The 24,073-nt window shown below is 41.5% G+C and overlaps 1 protein-coding gene across 1 annotated transcript; it reads left to right on the top strand.

Moving 5' to 3' along the window:
• The first annotated feature begins 2,807 nt into the window (after window positions 1-2,807).
• Window positions 2,808-17,554, top strand: OAT (ornithine aminotransferase). Its single transcript, XM_050898807.1, has 10 exons — window positions 2,808-2,864; window positions 6,114-6,340; window positions 7,331-7,555; window positions 7,683-7,778; window positions 10,572-10,699; window positions 12,348-12,470; window positions 14,071-14,199; window positions 15,208-15,321; window positions 16,130-16,274; window positions 17,161-17,554. Exons 2-10 carry the CDS (start codon window positions 6,142-6,144, stop codon window positions 17,319-17,321), a joined length of 1,320 nt encoding a protein of 439 aa, XP_050754764.1. The 5' UTR covers window positions 2,808-2,864; window positions 6,114-6,141; the 3' UTR covers window positions 17,322-17,554.
• The last annotated feature ends 6,519 nt before the right edge of the window (window positions 17,555-24,073 follow it).

Below are 24,073 nucleotides of genomic sequence, written 5' to 3' on the forward strand. Positions count from 1 at the left end.
TCCAAAAGAAAGCAAGCCCTTTCTTGCTTGAGGGTTATTTGTTTGTTTGTTTGTGAAACTCTGCATTTCAGACACGAATCTGCAGTGTTTACTTGGGTACATGATCGTTGTTTTCCTGGGAGTGAGGCTGGATGCCTGGCTTCTGAAATCACCTCTCAGGGCAGTATGCCTCTAGCTCCACGTGGCAGAGCCTGAACCCAAGATTCAGCACTTCAGCAATTGATCTTGGTTGCCTTTAGTTTGCATTCCTTAACTTTTTCAGATGTGTATTTTCCTCATATGATATGTGCTATTTAATCCTTTGGACAAGTTCTATCCTTCCTACATTTTTCTGCTTCCTCTGAAAAATGCATGGCTGGATGAATCTAAAACAATTGGAAGTGTCCTTGAGAAAAACCAGCATTTAAAGGCAGGTAAAAGGCTGCTCTTGAGTTGAGTCTATGAAAGATGAAAAGAATGTAGCTCCCAGTATCTTATTTTTGTGGCTAAATAGGTAAAAGGCATCATTAGCATGACTTCAGCAAACAGATAAGCTATCTACCACGCTAATGAAATACCAAAGTAAAAAAACAAACAGGCGGCTTAAACCTGCACTTCTTACCCAGGAAAATCCCATCAATCTCACGGATTGCAAATCCTGGCCCGTGTCCAATCAGCCTATTTAAGACACGAGTATATGACAAACAAAATTATGCATTTTTTTCCTTACACCAGAGATGAACTGGGACCAAGTACAATACTCAAAACAGGTGGGTCATTGCTTATTTTCAGCCTTAAAATTTTAGGCGTTTCACAAAAAAAAAAAAATCATACCTTTAACTAGAAATAAAGGGGTTTCAATAGCCCCTAGATAATAACTGCTTCTGGACTTAAGAAACTTGGCACAGTACAACCTTGTATTCGTTCAACAGACAACTGTGAAATGTGTTTTGCAATTTAGCACCTAAGGCACAACTTTTTGGTGCTTTATGCATTCAACTTTGGCAGCAGATGTAGGGCACTATTCGTTGGCAGAATTAGGCTAGTAAGAGACAGAAATATATTAACAAATTGAGCCTAACTGTATGTGTATTTATAATGAGCACAGTATCATCTGTTCTAGTCCCAGCGCTCGCTGCATCAAGCTGACTGCACACTGGGAAAATTTTCTCCGAGGGCATTCTCCAAACACATATGCGATGCTGCTCCCTGACATCCCAGGTTTGAGCAATTTGGTTAGAAGATATGACAAGATTCAGGAATATTTTCAAACATAGGGCTGCTTTAGCGCCAGGAAGATATGCAAATTCTCTGTACTGTCAACCTAGGACACCATGTTTTCTTTGTGGAAAAAACCACACTCTTTTCCAGCATTGATAAACTTGTCAGGACAATTTATGAACAAAAGGCAAGAGGCACCCAGAAGTCATCGCTGCTAAGACTGAGTTTTTGGGGGTTTTTTTTTCCCCGCCTAGCGAGGTGGGTAAGAGAAAAAGTGAAATATTCTCAGTGTTTTTCTTTTGGATTAAAACCAGTATGTATTTATCAAACATACCTCACAGTTCCCTGTAAATGTCCAGATTTTCTGGTTACAAAATGCTCTCCAAGTGTAATTTAGCCTGGGGAAAGGTCAGGGTTGTGCTGGCTAGTTACAGCCTGCCCCTGCTCACCTGCTGGCTCCCAGCTGAAGGCTCTGCGTAACAGCATGCCGAGCCCTCCTGCAGTGGACCGACCTCCCTGCACACCTCCCTTCCTCCAAAGGTAGCAGGCTGTGAAGACCAGGGCTCCGTCAATACCACCCTACCGGCAGAGACCAGCAGCCTGTTCCTGGCATGGTACCACCAAGGAGCTGTGGAGGAAGCTGGTGCATTCTACACGTAGGCAGCAAACACTTGGCACAGGAGCTACGTAAGGAATTAATTAGCAAACATAGTGAATCCCTATTATTTTTTGTAAGCTGCAGACTATCAAGTATAAAAAGATAAGGAATAAGCTCACACACAGCTCTTGTGAAGAGAAAGAACAAGACTGGCTTCTACTATCCTCACAGTAGCACTTCTACTAAAATACCAGGGGAGTAAGAACCTGCAGATGCCACTACCCGCGCAGGCAGGCCACAGGATGGCGAGCACCAGCCAGCAGTTACCACAAACACCCTACAAACCTTTCATTTCCACGAATTTCTTCCCAGTGCCTACCAAAATTTTTCCGTGCTCGCCCTCTTCTACAGCAACTTCCCAGACGGAGGCAAGCACGGCCAAGGGCCGACTGGCACTACGGAGGAGCCGGCTGGGCGGTGACACGCGGCGGGAGGGCGCTCGGCTCTGCCCGCAGAGCCAGCAGCACCGGGGGCTTCATCCTGCCCCGGTGGGGGGGTTTCTGTGGCTGCAAAAATTGCCCCTGAGGCCTAATTCGGCAGGGGAGAGCGGAGCCCGCCAAGGCCGGGGTGCTCCCGCCCTGAGGGAAGGGGTGAGGCGGCGAGAGGCACAGGACCCGCGGGCGGCGGCTCTGACGGAAGAGAGCCAACGGCCGCCTGGGCGGGACCTTGGCGCGGGGGGTGTGCCGGCGTCCCATTCTGATTGGCTGAGCGCGGGGCGTACTCGCCAATCGGGAGCGGCTCGACCAATGGGAGGCGGCCGCGGGCGGGGGGGGGGGGGGCCGGTGCCGCCGCGCGGGGAGTCGGGGGGCGCGGGGGCGGAGGCGGCCAATCTGAGGCGGTAGCCAATCGGCGGCGGCGGCGGCGGCGGCGGCTGGACGTCAGCCGGGCAGGGGCGTGGCGTGCCGCGGAGCGAGAAGCGGTGACAGTTGCCGCAGGCTGCCTCCGCCTCTTCGCCGCGGGCTCCGGGCCGAGAAGCAGCAGCAGCAGCGGCGGCGGCGGCAGGCAGGTACAGTGAGGCGGGGGCGGCCCGGACCGGCCCGGACCGGCCGGCGGGAGCGATTCGTGCTTCTCGCGGGGTCGCCTTGCCCCGGGTTACGGCCCGCGGCGGGACAGCGGCTGTGCGGGTGAGGCCGGCTGTACCGGGGAGGCCGGCTGTGCGGGCAGGGCCGCAGCAGGCCCCGTCGTCAAGGCAACGGGAGGGGTCGGACTGCCCCACGGCGGCTGCCTCCCGGGGCAGGGCGCCGCGGCGGGGATGCGGGCGCCTGCCCGTAGAGAGGGCCAGGCCCGCTGCGGGGCCGGGCTGCCGCCTGCCCGCCCCCCCCCCCCCCCCCCCCCAGGCGCTGTTGCTGTGCGGGGAGCCGGGGGTGTGACAGCCTGTCCCCGGGGGGTGGGCAGGCCAAGCCGCCAGAGAGTCACCTTTCTCCTCGGTGCCTGTTGTCAGCCCTCCTCCCGTCCATGATGCCATCTTTGCCTTTGCAGTGGCCTTGGCCTCGGCCGGGGGATGGCGAGAGAGTTCTGGTATTTCACCGCTGGGTTTCTTGCTCTTTCTTGTCTGCCGGTCTAGGTCCTGAGCTGTTTGTGATGTGGTGCTAGTCTGAAAAGGTAGTTTGGCATGTCCAGACTGATATACCTACTGCTATAGCTTGTCCTTTTGAACGTTCACCCCCTTTGTATTCAGCTGGTAAAGGCTGCAGCGTGGCATGGATTCTTCTATGCTGTATCAACATGAATCTGAGTGTTTTTCATGTATTTCATAATATATGCCATTTACCTTGGGGTATATTTCAGTGTATGTCAGGGATTGGGTACATACAACCATTCAATTTACCTGTGAGGTCTGCAGGCACGGTGCTCTTGTCTGGATATTCTTGCTCAACAGTTGAGAAAAATAGTTCAAGTGTGTTTTACAGCTGTGCTCTGAGTAGCTTTTCTGTTCTGATGCAAGACCTTTTCCACTTGGTGAAATACCCTGGCTTCTGATTCCGGTACTGCATGCTGCAGGGCATGATCATATTTCTCACTTCCTCACAGTTGATAGTAAGTTGGGGGGGAGGGTTGTTGTTGGGGTTTTTTGTTGGTTGGTTGGTTGGTTTTTTTCCCCCTTACTGTGCCCCTCCTCTTTCCTGAAATTTCTTTTCATCTTGTCTTGCTTATCATCAAAACCAAAATTTTCTTCACCTTTTAACTCTAGATGCATCCATAATTCTCAGCTTCACTCAGCCCTGCTCCATGTAATCTCCCACACCTTGGCTAAAATGATGTGGCCTCACTAGCACTGTTTACAGGGCATTTGTCCTCATGGAGGGGAAAGCCCTTTTAAAAATTTCTGATTAATATTTTCCAACCTGAAAGAAGTAAAAGAAGAACCTCAGATTGGTGGCCTGTAATTTTTCATGCAGAAAGGTAGCTCTCTGATACAGGGCAGATGAGAGTTTCATTTCTTTACAGCTTTTGTTTCAGGAATGTCTGGAAAATCTCCAAAAATGTAGAAGCTTGTGATAGAATTAGCTGCTCTGCCATGGAGGTGTGCCAGGGGCCAGGATGTCACAGACCAATTAAATTTTAGGAGTTAAGCCAGTTGTAATTTTAGAGTGGCGCAGCTAAGCTGAGTTTCTGTCAAAAATTTTTCTTGCACAGAGAAGTATTTGTCTTTTTTTATTTGCAAGATCTTTGAATAACGGTCTTGAAAAGTATTAACACAAATGGCTAACATTTAATGGCATTAATGATAGCCGGTAAAATGCCCAGACCTGTGAAGGTGCCGTTCATCTCTTGCTGGAATGGAGACTATTGACTCTTCCTAAAGACTTGGATTTTGGTAGCTGACTTTGGTAGATGCAGAATATAGTCTTTTGGCTTTGCTTAGAAGTGAGGAGCAGCAATGTACTATCCGAGGAGTCCGCTGAAAGAAACACCTCTCTGTTTAAGGTGACACATCCAGTGTGCAGACCTTTTCCAAAATAAATTTAGAATAAATCCGTGACTTAATATTTCTGTCTCCGCAAGCAGCCTGAAATAACAACGCCCTTGTGTAAACTGTCCCTGCATTCTCCCGCTGATGTTTAATAAGTATGTTTTGGTTAAGTTTTACAGTATGCTTTTGTTGTTAGGTAGTGCAGCAGTGTCCAGGCTACTTAGCTCTTCAGTTTGCTGTGCAGTACGTTACAAAGGAGGCTGCATTTGATAATCAGAGTACTTGTCATTGGAATCTGCGATCTTCCTTTTGGGCTAATACCTTTTGCCAGTTTATATGTGCGATGTTCTGCAAGACTAGAAACTTGAGCTTTGAGAACTCTTGGTCTTGCTAAAGCGATCATTGTTTCCTTGGTGGCTCTCTGCTGTTCCCAGTACTTGGTGCTGTGAGGACAGCTTGCTTGAACAGCTTTTAAAATGCCAACTCAGTTTCCCTTCTCTGGGGCATATCTTCATGTTGACTGAGGTGGAGGCACAGGGAGGAAATGCAAGTGCATTTGCCTCATGGAATTCTACTCTCAGATTATCCTTAGATGTTAACAGTACAAGGTTATGTATTCAGGGAAAATCACTGAGTTTTACTAAGAAAATACAGGGTGCTATAATGCTCGTTAATATTTGACATACTATTACTTTCCATCTATTTTTTCATGGTCTTAAAATGCTACTAACAGTGAGTGTTTTATGTGTAGGTGGCAACATTTTAAAATCAAGAATGCAATTTACATAGAAAGTCACAAATTTTGCTTCTTAAAGCTGACCTCAGTTAAAACTAATCAATCCTTTATCAAATTTGATAATATTATCAGCTAAACTTTATACGAGTCAGTTGCTTCTTTCCAGTATTATATTATTTACTTTCTGATTTTGGGACAAGATTTGTCATGTGGAAATCTTTGTTAGACGAAAGGCATTTCAATAGCACAAGAAGTCTGATAAACTTAGCTTTCTTATTGTAGTTTATATTAATAAATCTAGTCACAATTTAAGGCACAATGAAAAAGGAACACTTATAGGAAAAATTATGTGACTAGTTAATAGACTTGGTGAGTCACACATTTTAGTTTTCTTTCTGTTACTGTGAGTGTACATTAAAATAGAAAAAAATACTTACTTGAAGTTAGTACTGCGTTCATTTGTACTTCATATAAGCTTTCTTGATTGAATTGCAAAAGAGTTGAGAAACCTGTAATCCGGGCAGTAAAAACACTTCAATCGCGTCATACATTTCTTCTGAAGTATTCTTAATGCTACTTATTAACTTTTTTTTTTCCCTCCCCAGACCTATAACAGCATACCTGAAATCAATAATGTTTTCCAAGCTAACCCGCTCTCAGAGCATTGCTGTTCTCTGTCGAGGTGTTCACGCTTCACTGAGTTCTGCTACCTCAGTTGCTACTAAAAAAACCATCCAAGGACCTCCATCCTCTGATTTCATATTTGAACGTGAGGCTAAATATGGTGCCCACAATTATCACCCACTACCTGTTGCTCTGGAAAGAGGAAAAGGTATTTTATTTAGGTTTCCCTGGGTGGTGTAGGTGGGATGTGTATGTGTAGATGGGATGGGATCATGGCGTAATGATTTTGCCCTAATCAGTTTCTGAACCTTTGGGGTTTTTGGGGGTGTGGGGTGGGTGGGATTGAGACAATTGATGAAATAAAGACAGCTAATTGCTGGTTAGAGAACTGGATCATTATGCATAAGGCCACCTGATAAAATTGTAGTCTCTCTAAAATGATTTATCTAAATAGAGGTCTAAGTTCTGATAATCTTCATAATTCAGAATAACTCAGCAAGAAATTTCAAGCAATTTTGTTCTGTTACCTTGTGCAGAGAGGTTTAATGTTAATGTGAACATGAAAAGGTGCATTGGAACCCTATTTAAGTCCTTGTGTATGGTTCCTGTATTATTGCTTAATTTAAATTTACTCTGGTCTTTAATTATGTTTAAGGGACTTCTATGCTCTGCAGGTTAAATTCTATAAGTTTATATTGAAATGCTATCAGTGTAGTGATCCAATAGTTTTTCTTTATCGGTACACATTTTGACAGCTCAGAGCTGTCAGTCTCTTAAGTTTTGAGACTATTTGGGTTCTGTTGGTTTTGTTCTTTCTTTTATGACCTCCAGTTCTTATTAATTCTCTTACAAAAGTATTCTCCTCTATCTACTTTTTAGGACCCAAAACAGGGACTTGGAGGGGAAGTAATATTCTGATATTACTTACTAACTTAGTGGAATGGCAGCTTTATATGGGAAATGCTTCTTTTCTTGATTCCTCATTGGGCGTTTATTTGTACTGTACTAGTTTGTTGTTCATGCTCTCCTTGTCAACGGATTATTTTCTAGGTAGAGGGCCTTTCAGGTATGTCCTCAGGGATAGTGAGAATACCATTTATATTTGACCAGGTTGTGTTGTAGCTCTTAGCTTATACCATTTAGTATTATCTCATGTCTTCTTTTATTTAGTGTATTGACCATACCTTTGTTTTCCTAGGTGTTTATGTGTGGGATGTTGAAGGTAGAAAGTATTTTGACTTTCTGAGTGCTTACAGTGCTGTTAATCAAGGCCACTGTCACCCAAAGATCGTGAATGCTATGAAAGCTCAGTCTGAAAAACTGACCCTTACATCCAGAGCATTCTACAATGATGTACTTGGTGAATATGAGGAGTTTGTCACCAAAATGTTTAATTATAACAAAGTTCTTCCAATGAACACAGGTAAAAAAATAATTTTATTTCCATTTTATTTCTTGTCTGTGAGATTCAACGGTTTTGTAACGTTTGGTACTGCATCAATGGCCTGTCTCATGTACAAGTGTGATAATGGTACTGCTTTATGTTTTAGGAGTGGAAGCTGGAGAAACTGCCTGTAAATTGGCTCGGAAGTGGGCATACACTGTGAAAGGAATTCCAAAATACAAAGCAAAAATTATTTTTGCAGGTATGTGAAGTGCGTGTTACGAGTTGAGGTATTGAGGAGGAAGAGAGCTCTAGGCACTGGAGGTAGCACTCTTTTTTCTCCTATAGCTGTAATGATTACTTTGCAGTATTCTTAATGTTTCAGTTTTTTGCACTGAAGCAAGTCTGTTGAAGGTCTCTAACCTTTGACGTTTTAATAATGTAAGCTAAGATCTGAACCTATTAACAGGTTATGCTGTACTCGCATATCTGCAGTTGGTAATTCTGATAAAAAACTACTGTTGTGGCTAGAACAGTCTTTGCAGGACCTTAAGGTTCTCTAAGTGTGAAGTTCAGTCTTAAATATATTCTATTGAGAAAGTATTCTGTGTATGCTTCTGGCTACTTTATTTTAACCTTAAATAGTTTAAGAAACGCATGTGATCTTAACAGAGGTGATTGTAAAAGCAAGAGATAAGAATATAATTCCTATGACAAATCAATTCCAGATCCTCTCCCTTGTGGAGGTGTATGCATCAAGAGGCAATGAGGATAGTTGTGCTTTGTCAGGAGCTGCTGGTAATGTCTGTTTTTGCAAGGGAAATGCAACAATGAACTTAAATCCAGGAAGGAAACCATAGTTAATATGGTAGTTTATAAAGCTTTATAAAGAGCAATTTAATACATAAAGTGGACCTTATTTGTACTACTTAACCTTTTTAGTTGTCAAAAATTGATGAGTGGCTGCCTGAAGTCACAGGGAAAGTGCATTCAGTCCTCCATGCTCTTTTAACCGCTGCTTGGGTGTTAAAGTATCTTTTTATTCCTGACTGGCTGATTTTTATATACCTTTCTCTGGATTTCATTCCTCAAATTGCTGCCACCCCTCTCATAGATTCCATGTTTGGGTTAAGCCTGCTTCCCTCTTAGGCTTTCCCTACCAGTGGTTTTCTTCTGCATTCTTAAGGTCTTCCAGAAGTTGGCATTAACCCAGTAAAGCCATATTGTAGTCTTGATCATACAAGGAAGGTAAAAGCAATATTGCTAGAGTAAATATGGAGCCCTGCAACCTCCTCATTATATACGTGGTATGCTTCCTCCATTCATCTGTCTGCTCTGCTTCGCTCTGTAACAGGGAGAAGTTACCTGCCCCTGAAGAGGCTGTTGTGCTTTGCTAAAAAAAAGTTTTTATGTCTGATTCAAAAAACTTACATTTGGTATTCTTTGGTTATAGGTGAAGTATTTTTGTCAATTCTAATGTTGTTCAATGGTTCTGTATTTTATAAAACCTTCCAGAATAAAGGTTACTACTTAAATATTGACTTGTGTTTTTTCAGTTGCTACAGCTGCAAATACTATTTTTGACTTTTGGTACATATAGTAGCTGAACCATAAACTGTCATTAGACAGCATTTATAAATTGAAATTCATAGTTGAATATTGCATTACGGTTTCTAGGACCGATTAGATTTTTTTAATTTTTTTTTCTTCTGGGAATTCTTTGAACAAGTATATTTCTCCCTCCTTCTCTTCCATGTATATTTTATTTTGCACTTCAGTCAATTAACTTCTAGTAAGTGCTTTCTCATCTTGATAAACTGGATATGCTCTCCATTTTTATGATCCCATCCCCTTAACCACAATATATAATTATGTGCCAAGTAGTTGGAAAAAAAAAATAGTAATCCTTCTCTTGTCAGAAGCCGGCGTTTTGGCAGAAAAAAGCTCTCTTGGGTAGCTAGGGTCAGAACAAAAAATAGCTTTAAACATCAGTCCAGAGAATTTGAGGTAGATTCCGTGCTTGACAGCGAGCCAATACGGAGACTGGAGTGCTAAGGTGGAGACAGCCTGCCATCAGCAGATAGACTGCTCTGCTTCATGTAGTTCGGTCTTCAGGGCTTTGTTTCAGGATACGGAGGATTGCACTAACCTAACCTTGAGGTGATAAGCATGTGACTCCGCAAAGCGTGGCAGGGATTGTTCTGCTAGGAGACATTGCTATGGTGAATAGTGTAATGCTATTTACATTGGCGATTAGAAAGAAGGGATGCCTAGAGCTGGCTATGTCAGTAATAATTGAATTCAGGATTTCCTGCAGATTGAGAGCATCCTCTGCCCCTAGGTTCACAGTTACACAAAGAAATTGGTGGGGGAAAGAAAGAGAAGGCTTGTAATGCTGTGAAGGTGTTGAACCTTTAATCTTCCTTAGTCTTATTAAACACCTTATGTTGATTTAACAGAAATATTAAAATGAATATATCATAGTCTTGGCGATAGTTGGTTCCTAGACATTTTAACTGATGTTTCTGTATGAAATAGTGCAATGTCACAATATTTTTGTAAATATGAATGGCTTCTCCTGGAACTTTGAAATGCACAGAAATGTATTTTTTGATTTAGGTTTACTGGCAGCTTTATTTTTAGGACCTAAATTCTGGGTGGTGTTTACTTTTTTCTGCATTTAATGAGTAGTGTGTATGTAAAAGCTGCACATCTTCCTTAGAAAGATGTTATCTTTCTGAGTTATTCTGAATTTTTCAGACTACTAAAAAAGCTTATGGAAATTATTTTGTATACTTGCCAGGTCTTATAGTATAATTTTCTTTTGGTTTTGATACATGCTTTTGATATAGCAACATCATGTATTCATAGCATCAATGTAAAATGCTAACAATTAGCAGAAGGATGCTAATATGCTAATGTTAGACAACTCTTAAAATGCATTACCAAATGGAAAGCACGATGTCCTATAAACTGTTCTGGCTCTTAGTTTTGTAACAATCTCCAATCTCCCTCTTTTTTTTTTTTCTTTTTTTTTCTCTTTTTTTTTTTTTAGCTGGCAACTTCTGGGGCAGAACCATGTCTGCTATCTCTAGTTCTACTGACCCATCCAGCTATGATGGATTTGGACCCTTTATGCCAGGTTTTGAATTGATCCCATACAATGACCTACCAGCTCTTGAGGTATTTGACAATTTTTGTTTTCTTGTAAGAAATCATTTTACAGTGTTTCTTTGGTAAATAGCAAGGCAGGAAAATCAGAAGTTTATCCTTTGTAACATGTGCTTTGACATTAAGATATATGTATCTAGACATATATAAGAACTATATATGTTATAATTACGTATAGGAAATGTGTGTAAATTCTGCTTTGGTTTTGATTTTCAGTTTTGCTTTAGGAAGTAAAAGGAAAACAACACAATCTGTTTCATTTCCCACATCACTAAGATGTTCAAGGTACAAATGTAGAACGGCAGATAAACCGTAAGGGAATTCAGATCATTGACATCTGAAGTCCTGACATTCCAAAGTCAGGACTTGGATTCTGAAACTAGTATCTTTACCTACTTTTCTCAGAAATGCTGTGCATTCTTCAATGGCCAGATGACTAGAATTCACTGCAGTCGCAAACAAAGTCTTTCTAGTTTCACAGCACCCTTAAAACCATGCTAGGCTGGTGTTTCACTTAAGCTACTGAAACACTAGTGATTCTGCATTTCCTTGGGTTTTCTGAGATGCATCCTGTCAAGCTGTTGGGGAGGGTTGACCTTGATTAGTCTAAGATTTCCCACCCTCATAATGTGGGCTTAGGTATTAAAGGGTAGATGGTGCCTGATGGCAGCCATAGAGTGCTGGACTTGGGACCTGGGAGGCAAGAGGGTTCCAGCCAAACACAGATAGTCCTGAAGCACTAGGAACGTTAGCATTGCCACTTTTCCATCATCTGGGTACATCGTCTCCACGAGTGAGAAGTTGGTTAGTCCTCTGCGCCTCTTGGGTCTGCTTAGTACAAGTGGAGAGTACACGGCTTTGGAGATTGGAGGGTTTCTGGGACAGAGACGCTTGCCTCCTAGGAGTTTGGTTAGGGGAAACAAAGGTCTCTCAGTGTATTATAGTTGCAGCGTGGAAAAGCTTGCTCGGATTTGAATCTACATAAGGCTGCCCATTGTGAAAGTCCTGTAAGTATTTAGTGGCTTTCAGCCAACTTGATCGAGGCTTTGAATGTGGTCTGGAGACCTGAAACGTAGATCCACATCCATCAGACTGATAACTGAATTCGTTCTGTTTATGGGGCAATACTGAGAAAAGCTGTAGTAAATTCATGCTGGGAATCATTACATCTCTTGAGTCTTGTGGGCTTCTAAACCTTTTAGAACTTGATGGTGCAAGAATGTAGCTGTGGACTTTGCTTTAAGGTGACAAAATTGCTCTGGAGAGGCTCCATTCTTTTTTGTTGGAGGTGTACTGGGGAAGCGTTGAGCAATTGTTTGTCTTGTATGGGGTAATGCAAACCTGAGTGTATTTCTGAGGTAATTTATGAACTGATCCGATAATCTGTTTGTCTAGGTTTGCAATTTTTAAGGTTTGTAATTTCCCAAGCAAGCACACCAGCTGATTTTTCGAGGCAAATAGTGACATAGGCTTCTGTGTTGGAACTGAAATGGCACTCAGGGATAACTGCCTGACGTGAATACTATTATCGTCATTTGAGGTAGAACACCAGGGCTAGAGCTCGGTTCTGCTATATGTGTTGATCTCTATATTTTCTAAATTTGACCTGAGTAAAAGTTTTTTCTTTTTGTCTTTCCTATCCGTATGTCCATTTTCACAGCGGGCTCTTCAAGATCCCAACGTAGCAGCTTTCATGGTTGAACCAATTCAAGGTGAAGCAGGTGTGGTTGTTCCTGACAAAGGTTATCTCACAGGAGTGCGGGACCTCTGCACAAAACACAATGTAAGGAATTCGCTATAACAAGGTGGCTTAAACATTACACACTGTATTTACTGGCATATCTTGTAAGGTCACCCTCATATGCAAGGTATAGGACTTCACACGCTATTTAATAATTTCCTTTTCTTTCAGTTGACTAGGGGAAGGATACTTCTTGTATTTCCTGGCAATACCTTACCAGGAATTACTTCTTAGCAGTGTACACTTTTCACGGTTTCTTACTGCTGTCGCTGATTTAAGTTTCTAATGAATGTTCTTGAAACTGCATTTATTTTACATTAATTTAACTTCTAATCTCTTTTTCACATTATAAGTTTCTTGGGCCAGAAGGCAATTACTGCAGTGGTTCTACCATGGCTATCAAGGGAGCTTGTTGCTGGAGTGCATAAGTGCTACCAAGAGTTAGTAACAGTAATGGGTCACAGAACAAAACACTAAAGAAAATGGTCATATGCTTATGAATGTTCTTTTAAGATCTCTGAAGAGCAGAGGTCTTATAGTTTTGTTCTTTTGCTCAGCATTTTCTCAGGTTCTGTTTCATACCACATTCCTGACTCCTATTCTGGATATTATGTCCTACCTGAATTCTACTAAGAAATGTTTGGTTTTGAAAATGGAGCATTAGATCCATAACTTCTATTCTGTGCTAGTGAAGACACACTGAATTAGATTTGCATTCAGTGTCTGTGGAAGGGTGGGAAGATGTGTTTATATATATTCCGTGTCCTTCAGTTGTCTTTGAGTACCACTAATTCTCACAAGCAGGCTGCCATGCCACCTTATTCCAGGACCAATTTGGTCAGCCTCTCCCACAGGCCTAGGCCACATCCTTCGTAAGTGTAAGGAAAACAACAAAAAAAAGTCTGCTGATTTACAGCTTTGTGTTCCTTTGGTGTTGCCTGTCTGATTTAAAAATCAGTGGTCTCTGTTCCAATAGAATTCTGATTCGTAATTTGCAAGTGCTGCCCATAAATCCTTCTATACCTTCAGAGGAAGGTATTGACATATAATTAATAAAGTTGTCTTCATTATTGCTATGATACTTGCCTCTCAGAAAAAATAAGAGCTACTTTACAAATAGTAGTACCTGACAATAGTACAGCTTAGGAGAACAAGATCAAAAACTTGGATTTAGGTTCTCAGAGTTATTTAGACACTTAGACATCAGACTACAAAACCTGCAGAGTTGCTAAAATGGCATTTTTCAGAAGCTTCCAAAGGTCAGTGTACGAATGATGCACTGGGAGTAAAGATAGACGAATCCTAACTTTTTGGAAATCCCACTCATTGTTATATTGCAAATAGATTTTGGTTGGAAAACCCTATGTGCAGTATGCCTTACGTAGAAAAGAATATGCTAAAGATGTCAGAGAGAGAGGACAGTACGTTCACTTGTTAGTATTTTGACATTTCATAGAATATGTAAGTCTCCAGGAGGTTTAGAGGAGGTAAGGAAGTACCTTCATGTACTTAGTGTAATGCAGCTGGAAGGTCTTTCGCTTACTGGGTGCAATTGTGCTGTGTTGTTTGAATTGAGTTAGGAATGGGAGCGAAAGTCATTCTCTGTTACGTGTGCATTTTTCTTCTTTTTGTCTCTATAAAGGTTCTATTTATTGCTGATGAAGTACAGACTGGTTTAGCCAGAACAGGGAAAATGCTAGCTGTTGACCATGAAAATGTGAGACCTGATCTAGTTCTTCTTGGAAAGGCCCTTTCTGGTGGCTTATATCCTGTGAGTAACAAAGAAAGATCCATTTGTTGAATAATGATTTTTAAGTAGTTAACATTGAAAGTCTACTAGTTGGGAGGCAAACAAATCTGATGTTTGTTGTGCTTGGAAATTGGTGTTTACAAGATTAACTATGATTTATGACGCAGTAGTCCAACCTGTGAGAGACACATAAGAAAATAATAGAACACATAAGAAAATAATAGAACACATAAGAAAATAATAGAATACATAATGTTACATTTATAGCTGAAATGGCTGTATAGTATCCTGAACTTTCTGTGTTGATACCGTCCTCTTAGGCTAGTGATTTTTAGGTGTTTTGGCCCTTGTCAATTAATTGAATAGATTTGGTATATCTGTTTTCTTCAGTTTGATATTTTCCTATCAGGAAAATAAGTGTCCAGTGGTCAGCCTTCCATTCTGGAATTACTGGTTAGTCTTTTGTACTCTCTCTGGAGAGTAGTTTATCACAGTCTTGCTGTGATTAATTTCTAGATGAATTCTGTAAAGGGGAAAAAAAAAAATACTAATGTATGTTAAAACATATATTATAAAGCTATTTCGGAACAACTGGCATTATTTCACTTGTTTGGCATGCCCACATGACTGATTTTATCCTCTTTGGAGTGACTTAAATCCCTGCTGATTAGGCTGGAAGTTACAGCCTGCCTTGAGCTATTTTTGGCCGATTGAAGCTATTTCTGAGTTGTTAAACAGATTATTGAAGCTTAAACTCTTGAAATAATATTCAGTTTGGAGAAATGCCCCTCAACTGTAGTTGGATGGTTTATGTTACCAGTATAGCTAAGTGTATTTAAGGGGATTAAGCTGTTCCATGATTTTCAGATACGCTCTCCTCTATACAGAGCTGGGAATGTAAATGTAATTTATCACCATAGGCTGAAAATTATCCTTTCCTGAGCCCTGAGGAAAAGTTTGCTTCAGAGATATTTAAGTTTACTGTTCTAAATATATATGTAAATGAATTGGCTGACCTTCCCATTTTAGGTCTCAGCAGTACTATGTGATGATGAAGTTATGCTGACCATTAAGCCTGGTGAACATGGATCTACATATGGAGGAAACCCATTAGCTTGCCGTGTTGCAATGGCAGCACTGGAGGTTTGTGTGTTGTAAGAGATTTGGATTCCAAAGAAAAAAGGGTGTCATGCTGACATGATCTTTGCTTAAATAAATGATGTTATTTGTTATGCTACGAGTAGAAATCTAGCTTTAAGTAAGAATGGAAAATTGATAGTGGTTAACTGTTTGCGTAGATCACAAAACAAATTCTAAAGTCTTTACTGGAAATGTGTCCTAATTTCTGTGTTCTTATGGTCTTAATGTCTTAAACGACAAAATAAAATTTATCATCTAGGGGAAGTTTCAAGGCACTTCTGTAAATTCAGTAAAATAATTTCACTGATTTCATGAAGACGTTTTTAAATTGGCTTATTTTAGTATACCATATTGCAGAGGCTGCTGCTTTGTGAGCTTGATAACACATATATGCTACTGGAGCTCAAACAGAAGCTAGTAAAATGTCTTGTCCAGAGTCCATATTTTAATTATTCTGTGACTGCATAATTGACTACATGTAATGCAAGTCACCTAGAAAGCCTCATCATTACCCAATATGTGGACCTAGACAGATTAAGAGTCTTCAGAGGTTTACTGTTTACTTGTGAATAACGGCAAATGAAAAGCAGTTAATTTAGAAAAAAATTCAAAGAGATTAATGTTTCTTGTAAACATGAATGAGTAAAGGCTTAATACTAATCTGCTTGGATGTGCAGCCTCTGCAGTGACACTTTGGATGCAACAGCTTTTGTATCTCAGCAATTGTAATGTCATTAGTCATCCATTTCAGCATGGTACATAAAACAAATGCAATGGCCTTCAGTTGACTGTAGATCTCACTTCCCTTTAGGTAATTGAAGAGGAAGACTTGGCTAAAAATGCAGAAATAATGGGTAACATACTAAGGAACGAGCTCATGAAGACACCATCTGATATTGTAACTTCTGTAAGAGGAAAAGGACTGTTAAATGCAATTGTAATTCGGGAAACCAAAGGTAAGGAAATATAATCAACCGCACAATCATAGCGTGAAAAGATATTTTTAATTTAAATTGAAAGTATCTTAATGGAGTACGGAGGATGGCCTATAGGCGTCATGTTTGGGTTCAGATCTTGGCTATAGTACTGTAGTACCTACAGAAAACTTATTCAAGTGACTGTGTGCTATTAAAAATAGGGGTTTTTTTACTAAGTAAGTCTGAAGAAAACTGGCCACATCTGCAAAGCTAGTTTCTGTCAGATTATGGAAGGATTGGCCGAGGATGTTTGTTCCAGGATAGTTAGAAGAGTACAATGAATACAGGAGGGTACAAGGAAGGAAAAAGCTAATGACTAAGAAGAAGTTTCTAGGGATTAACGCCCTGAATTATATCAGAAAACGGCTTAAAAGCCAGAGCAGACAATTATTTTTGTCATGAGTACGCTAAGTGACAAAGCGCTGCAGGGAGGTGGTGTAATGTCCTAAGACACGCACGTGATGCGCTGAAATCCAGGCATAAATGTAACCTTGTCTGAAGTCCTATCCAGATGTTCTCTTAGCTCCCCTTTGCATGGGTCACTTTTTTAAATTTAAATTTATTGCTACATCTAGACAAGCACTCAGCTGTGAAGGAGCAAAACTTGGTGTGCTGGAGGCAAACTTACGAGCCTCTTCAGACAAATTGCAGTTTTGCAGCAGTCTTGCATGTTCCCTGCAAATTCTGGGGAGTTGCTCAGATGCTCAGAAGTGACCGCTTCATTTGTGAGAAGGAAAGCACTTCATCTTTTCACTGCTAGATGGCAAACAGTTTACAATCTGGCCCCACATACCATGTGCTGCAATTGTGCCACTTTTTCTGCTGTAGCGTAAGTGTCGTCTTTTTCTTTTTCCTTTAATTGTAGACTATGATGCCTGGAAGGTGTGTTTGCGGCTTCGTGATAACGGACTTCTTGCCAAACCTACGCATGGTGATATCATTCGGCTGGCACCACCGCTTGTGATTAAGGAGGATGAAATCAGAGAGTGCATCGAAATAATTCATAAGACCATTCTGTCTTTCTGAACACATGGCTTCTAAAGTATATCTGCTGACTGACCCAAGGTGGTGTGTTGAAATATGTGCATTGAAGGCCTGCTCTTGAAGCAAGCATCTCTCATTCCTTTTATCTAAGAGGACTTGACTCTTAAAATGTAGCTATGTCTTTAAATTATAATGGCTCTGAAGAAAATAAAGAGTGATTTAAAAAAGTTTCCAACCCTGAAATACTTGGAAATAAAGTGGTGAGGTTCTGTTCATCTAGTTGTGTACCTACTGAACAGTTAAGTCAGAATGTTTGAGGGGAGATATCTGTAGAAATCTGTTTAATTGTTGAAAGTCTTGGCCAAAGTTTAAAGTGTAATTTATATATATTTTAGTAAGGGTGGTCTTGCACTCTCATATCACTCTCCAAAACATCACATTTGGCATTTTTGCCCCTTGGTGAGATGTCTGTAGGGTGGAAGCGCTTGTCATTATGGATGAATTTCTGTTTCTCATTTGTAGCTAGAAAAAAGTTCTAATGCTGAAGGTTTGACAAACTGGGTGTTATACTGGTGAACTTGAGAAGCATTGAGCTGTGTTCTGTATGTACAATATTTTGCTTGTATGACAAGAGATGCTGTTTTCAAGCCTGGTCTCAATGTTTGGCTTTGCAATCTTGTAAAATAGATCTGACCATACAGATCTGTTTTTACTGTTATAAAACTTTCTATAATCTGGATGTTTATATTAAAACATGCCTTGCATTAAAAAAAAATGTTAATGTGCAACTAAAATGCACAGTGTATTCAAAAAGAGCAAGCCCCACAGAAACTTGCAGTTGCCTGTCCAGAGCCCCAGCAAGTGTTGCCTTTGTAGCCTATGTATTTCTATCAATCTCTATATGGAAGCTTCTGCTCTGTTTTTTTACAGGGTGAGTGCTTTTGCACTTTCGTGCCTTAGGACGCTGCCAATGTAGTATTCTGTGTGCAGTTGTGAAGTTGGCTGCTATTCTTGCACTAGTTTTTTTTTTTCATATTTCTTAACTGAGCTGGTTTTGGCTGGGACTAAACCCTGATTAATCACTGTTAATGCAAAATGTTCCCTTTGCCAGGCATAGGGGTTAAATGCAGTCAGATGTTTGTAATTGGAAGTGGTAAAGAATCCCGTGGTATTTTTTAAAGGCGACTTAGTTTACAGAAATGAACCAGTCTGCTGGTTAGGGTCACAGAACCGTTTACCTTGCCTTGTTTTGGGTGAGGCAAAATGAATAGTTATCTGCTGTGGGTGAAATAAGACTGATTTCAATTTGGAAAGGCCTCATTGTTGCAAGGGGTAATGTGTCACTGTGACTGTTAGTCTTAGGAATAAGAAAAAAATGCAGAAAGGTGTTGCCTAGGAAGTTTGGCATTTCTGAAAGCTGTGCTTCTGTAATCTGATTGGAAAGGAGTGAAATAACTGAAAGAAACTGCAATGTAAACAGCATTTGCTGAAGTCCTTTCAGAGACCAAAAGGTAAACCCCCAAAAATCCTTAGCGGCCAAAAAGTTTACTTTTGTAGAGTAATAGGGCTGGCAAGAACCAAGGGCATTATTAGATCTGTTCCTGTGCCCAAGGTACAGATACGTCATTGTTTGCCTCATTGCTTGGACGGGCAGTAGGGCAGAAGACTCCAGTCTTTGTTTCAGTGCTTCCCTGTCCTTACTGTTAGCGAGTCTCCTACCCTATTCTCCATCTGTCTCTCTTGCTGCCCATTTATAGTGTCCGTCAGGCCACAGAGAACAGGTTATTTTCCTTCTATGCAACAGCCTTTTACATACCTGAAGTTTGTTATCGTTCCTGTTTCAGTCATTGCTCCTTCTCTTGTTAAAATTCTCATTCTTTCCTGAGAAGGAACGTTTTCTAGAGCCCTTGCTGTTCTCCTCCTGTGATTCACTGCTCTGTCTGTGCCCTCACTAATGCCGAGCAGAGCTAGACTAGTTCACGTGGCTTGTATGCTGTACTGTAGTTTATGCCCCAGTATTGTGGTTTGGGTTTTCCTGCAGTAGCATATTTTTATCTCTCAGCCTGTGTTCCCAGACTCCCTTCTGTGCAAGAACGGCTTTGCAAGAACGGCTTTGAAGCTGTTTCCCCCCTTTTTTTAATTTGTGTAATAAGAAAGAATTACATGCATGTAAAATTCTGTGGTCTGGTCTACTGACTTTCCTCCTCTATTACCGAGAATATTTCTCTGGCTTCTGGTGATCAATTTGAGCTCTAATCTTGTCCAGCCCACTTTCTGGTTGCAGATTTACTAGGCCAAGACTGCTCAGAACTTGAGAAATTTTTCTCTTTCTGCAGCAGACCATTGCTGACTGATCTCTGGGCTTTTTATTCATCTTATGGTTGCTTCATGAATCCAATTTCTTTGCAAGCTTATGAAAATCAAGGTATGCATAGCCTTTCTGAAGACAAGTCAAAAACTGTCATCCTAAATTGCCCTTATTTAATGACGGGGTAATTGAGGAGTCTTCTGTTTTAACCTGAAAGTTCTCTGACTTGAACTTGAAAGTTCTCTGACTTGCTCTCAACCCTGCATTGTTCCCATAGCCACAGCTACCCACGTGAGGAAGGGAGGTGCATAGTACCTGCCTAAGCAGCTCAGAAATTCAGGAACAGGATTGAGGATGGCAAAGTCCCCAGAGCTCACAGGCATGTTCGGAGCCTAAATACATGTTTCAGGTGGCCGGGGCCCTTGCAAGGTACAGTGGCAAGTGGTTCTCACCTTTTGCATTGACAGGGTGGTGGCTGGGATGTGCCTCCAGGAGGTGGCTCTGAATGAGAGAGTCCCGTGTCCTACACGAGTGCATTTGTCACTGTCGGTCCTCGGGGTGGGACAAACTCTGCTCGTGCTTGTCAAACAACACTGCTGTGTGCAAACCAGTGAAAACCTAATGGGGCGGGAAGCACAGCAAGGACAAGGGTGTATGACTGCAGCCTAGGAGCTAAAGCAGACAAGGGTTTTTTTGAATGTTTGGTTTAATTACAGTTCAATGCCAGAGCAAGTACAGAATTACATAGGTTATTTTGAGAGTGAAGACAGGAACCCAGGACTTCTCTTCCCAGACACTGAGCCTGTCACCAGTTAACCTCTGCTTCAACAATAAAAAAAATCTCGGCAGTTGTCAGTGAGGTAGCAGGAAGAGCTGGAACGGCCAAAGGAAATGTCAAAGCTCCTCCTCTTCTAGTGTGCAAGGTGGCAAAATTATAGGCTATCAGAAAGATCATCTGCCTTTGATATGTTGTGTCTGTTTTGAGAAAGGGGGGGCAAAAGAAGGGTTTGCTTTATCATGGAAAGCAAGTCTGTGTTCTAGCAAGCATAAACTGGGATTTGGCCAGTTTCCAGTGGCACTGCTTAAACCTCTCAAACTCAAATATAGCTAGGTGTAGAACGTGCTCATAAATCAGTCTCTGGCTTTGTTGTCTGGGATCTTAATTAGCCTTAGAAATTCTCTTCAGGGCTTTTATTACCAAAAAAATGTAGACAACTAAAATGCCCTTACCCGCTTAGTGCCAGAAATTGAGTGCTTTCGGGTTTGTACTTGTTCCACTTATTGCTCAAGTGTATATAGCTCAGCCAAATGCTGGTCCTGAGCAAAGTTTAATTTGAAGGAGGCCAAACTGAAAATAATTTACAAATTAGTGTAATATATACACTGAAATGTGCAAAGAAAATATATAAGACATTTCATAAAATATTATGAGTTTGTTTTTCGCATCATAACTTTATAGGAGGTGAAGAAGTGCGAAAAGCAAGCTCAGAGAATGCCCTTTCTGTACCTTCCCAGTATTTCTCAAGTGCTTTGCTTACTTTGTATTTGTTAGAGATGGGAGTGTGGAAACGGCATTTCTTTGGTGATGCTTTTTGCTGGTATAATTGAGATTTATTTTTAAAATGGTACTTGAAAGACATCTGTATTGCCTATCCAGAGGGTTTAGGTTTCTTTAACAAGAGTTATGCAGCAATAAAATTTTCTAAAGGTATATGTATCTACAAAATGTTGCTTTAAGCATTTGGTTGTAAAGGCTTAATCTGTCTCCATCGTGTTGCCTGCACATATTTTTGTGAAGTAGCTTCTGATGTTTCTTTGCATCAGGTATATGAAATGCTTTTCTAAATGAATAGTGACTCTGCGTTCAGTGCCGTGCAAACACAGGGAGGTAATCTAAGCACCCAAGAGCCAAACCAGGATTCCTCAGGCACCCAGGGCAGCCCTTGGCTTCACTGGAAGCTTTGTTTGCAGAAATAATGCCCAATTCTGCCGGACACCTGTGCACTCTGGCAAGAGAAGCGTGCGTGGTTTTTGGCATGAAATCATGGAATATATATACTGGCATTAAAAAAAAAAATATTACTCTGTTTATGGATAAATGTAAACCAAGATTTAAAGGCACCATGTGAAACCCTGAAAGGCAAGAGCAACATAGTGAACAGTGGGGAGATAGGAAAACATGTAATGCAGGTTTTCCTTTTTTTTTTTTTTTCTTTTCCTGCTGGCAATCTTAGGAACCATGCTTATGGCATTGTCCTTTATCTGGGCTTCTTTTCAGCTGCAAAAACATGAATTTATGTCATCAAACAGTATTTTCTAATGTTAAAAATTACCAAAATAGATTACTTGCTTAATAGGACCCAAATGCTTATCGGTCATGACCTGGTAAAGAGCTGCACATCTTGAACCTCTTAGAAGTTTCCATGATGAAGCAATCTCTGTTTTGTTTTTGTCTTTTAACAGCGATGTTAGTGGATTAGTTAAGTAGAAAAACAGGCCTTAGTTGTGTCTTTTTTGGTTTTTTTTAATTTTTTTTTAGCTGCAGCTGCTTCTTGTTGCCTTCTCATCTTTTCCATGGTTCTGGCAGTAGATGGAGCCAGAAGCTCAGCTTTAAGCTAAGAGCTTACTGCTGGGTGTAGAGTTTTTGGAGTTTGTCACTCCTGGGGGCTTGCTTTTGGTCTTCACTAATACAAAAATGTGACACAAACTTCAGTCTCATCTCTGGGCGCTATCTCAACGCGTAACTTGAGCTGTGCGCTCTTGTGGCTAATCATCTTGTGTGAGGGGGATTGTAAAAAGAATTCCTATCTCTCTTGTGTGGCAAACGCCCAGTAATTCATAGCTGGCAGCGTATGACTGATAGGGATGTAGGGACAGCTGAGAAGAGGAAAAAAAAAGGCTTTCCTTCTCACAACACTGAAGTAGAGCAAATCAGAAGGTGGAGGTTAGAGACAAAATTTTAAATATTTCTTTCAACTGGGGAACTGCTTTCCCTGGGCCTCCCTGTGGTGCTTCAATCCAGAGTGAGAGGCTTAACCAGTTGGAGTTGCTGTATTTGTACAGTAAAAAGAGGTGTTTTGCTGAACGTTCACTTGGCCCTCAGCAGGAAAAGCAGACAAGAAAAAAATAGTACCGGCACTATTAAGGAATTAAAAATCCCTAGTACTACCCTGGTGGAAAGCTCACAAAACTACTGTGTTGACCATCACTTGGAAGGGGTCTTGGCATCTGCACCAAACGCCTGAGAGTGGCCACTTTTCGTACTGCTTCATCTGTAAAACGTGGGGGAGCTGGAGGGAGCTATCTGAGCCCCAGGCGGTCAGATTGCTCAGGGGGTCAAGGAAGAGCTGCTGACTTGGGCCACTGGTTAAAATGCTCCTTTGTTTTTACTTTCCAGTGCAAGTTATTGTGCTTTTATTTTCATCCTTGAGGCAGCCTGTTCTCACCCCGCAGCCCAGCGTGCTGCATGCTGACGTGGCACAGATAAGAGGTGACCGTAATGAATCCTGTTCAGTTGTTGTTTCCCTCCTTGATGCTCTCTGTCCGTCTGCTCAGGCTTGTTTGCAGAAATCCGAGCAGAGACTGTGCTGTCTGGAAAATCCCCGGGCTGTTATCAGCGCTAGTCCAAATAAATAAGAGTAGAAAGCAACTCCTACTCATTCCTGTATAAAATCCTATTAATCTGCTATGATTTAGGCTGCATAGAAAGCCCCTCAAGAATATTGACCCTTTGCACAATGTGTAAACCAAACAAAGGCCTGGACCTTGGATGAACTCCCAGCCCTTTCTCGGGGTCCGACGCATGGGAGACCTAATCCTCAAGCTAATACAGTCATTTGGACTAGCTGTGAAATGAGAAAGGGGAAAAGCTGGCCCAATTATGCACCTCAACTTGAAATAACAGAAGGAATCCTACGTAAAAGGGGGTAACTTACCCTCTAAACACTCAGTTCCCTGTCTGCCATAGTTATTTCCAGCAGGCACTGAGGCTGTCCTGCCTTAGATGAGTTGTGCCGGAGCATAGTTTTAGATAAGAAATAAAACCGTGGCTCAAACAGACTGTCCAGGTAGGACTGGCAGCGGTGTATCATTCCCACCGGCACTCCTTGTTTGCTGGCCAACGCCTGGTCAATATGTATTAAGGTATTTGGCAGTTAGGGTTGTGCTGAAGGAGCTATCATCAGCCTCACAAGGATGCTGTGGGAGTTTCCTCGACATTCAGAAATCGTCTTGAGACTGTTGAGTGAGAAGATGCACAGGAGTGCTTCCCTTATCACTGCTACTGCCTGCACCTATAGGTCTCTCTGTTGTGGCAAGAGCATCTATTTTCCAGTATTCCTCTATAGTTTTTCATCTTTTACCCTTAACAACAATCAGGCATCATTAAATATGAATTACTTGGTATTTTGGAAGCATTTTTGAATAATGTGTGAATAGCACAGCTTCTGCAAAAAGGACCTTCACTCATTTCCACCCTGATGGAGGC

The sequence above is a fragment of the Gymnogyps californianus genome, chromosome 6 (assembly GCF_018139145.2).
Source record: "Gymnogyps californianus isolate 813 chromosome 6, ASM1813914v2, whole genome shotgun sequence".
Classification (NCBI taxonomy): Eukaryota; Metazoa; Chordata; class Aves; order Accipitriformes; family Cathartidae; genus Gymnogyps; species Gymnogyps californianus.

What these genes read in the sequence shown, in the direction of transcription:
- OAT (XM_050898807.1), top strand. Translation starts at nt 6,142, where the DNA reads ATGTTTTCCAAGCTAACCCGCTCTCAGAGCATTGCTGTTCTCTGTCGA. An exon ending in AGTTCTTCCAATGAACACAG is followed by an intron (nt 7,556 to 7,682) that starts GTAAAAAAATAA and finishes TTTATGTTTTAG; the next exon opens with GAGTGGAAGCTGGAGAAACT. An exon ending in ATGACCTACCAGCTCTTGAG is followed by an intron (nt 10,700 to 12,347) that starts GTATTTGACAAT and finishes CCATTTTCACAG; the next exon opens with CGGGCTCTTCAAGATCCCAA.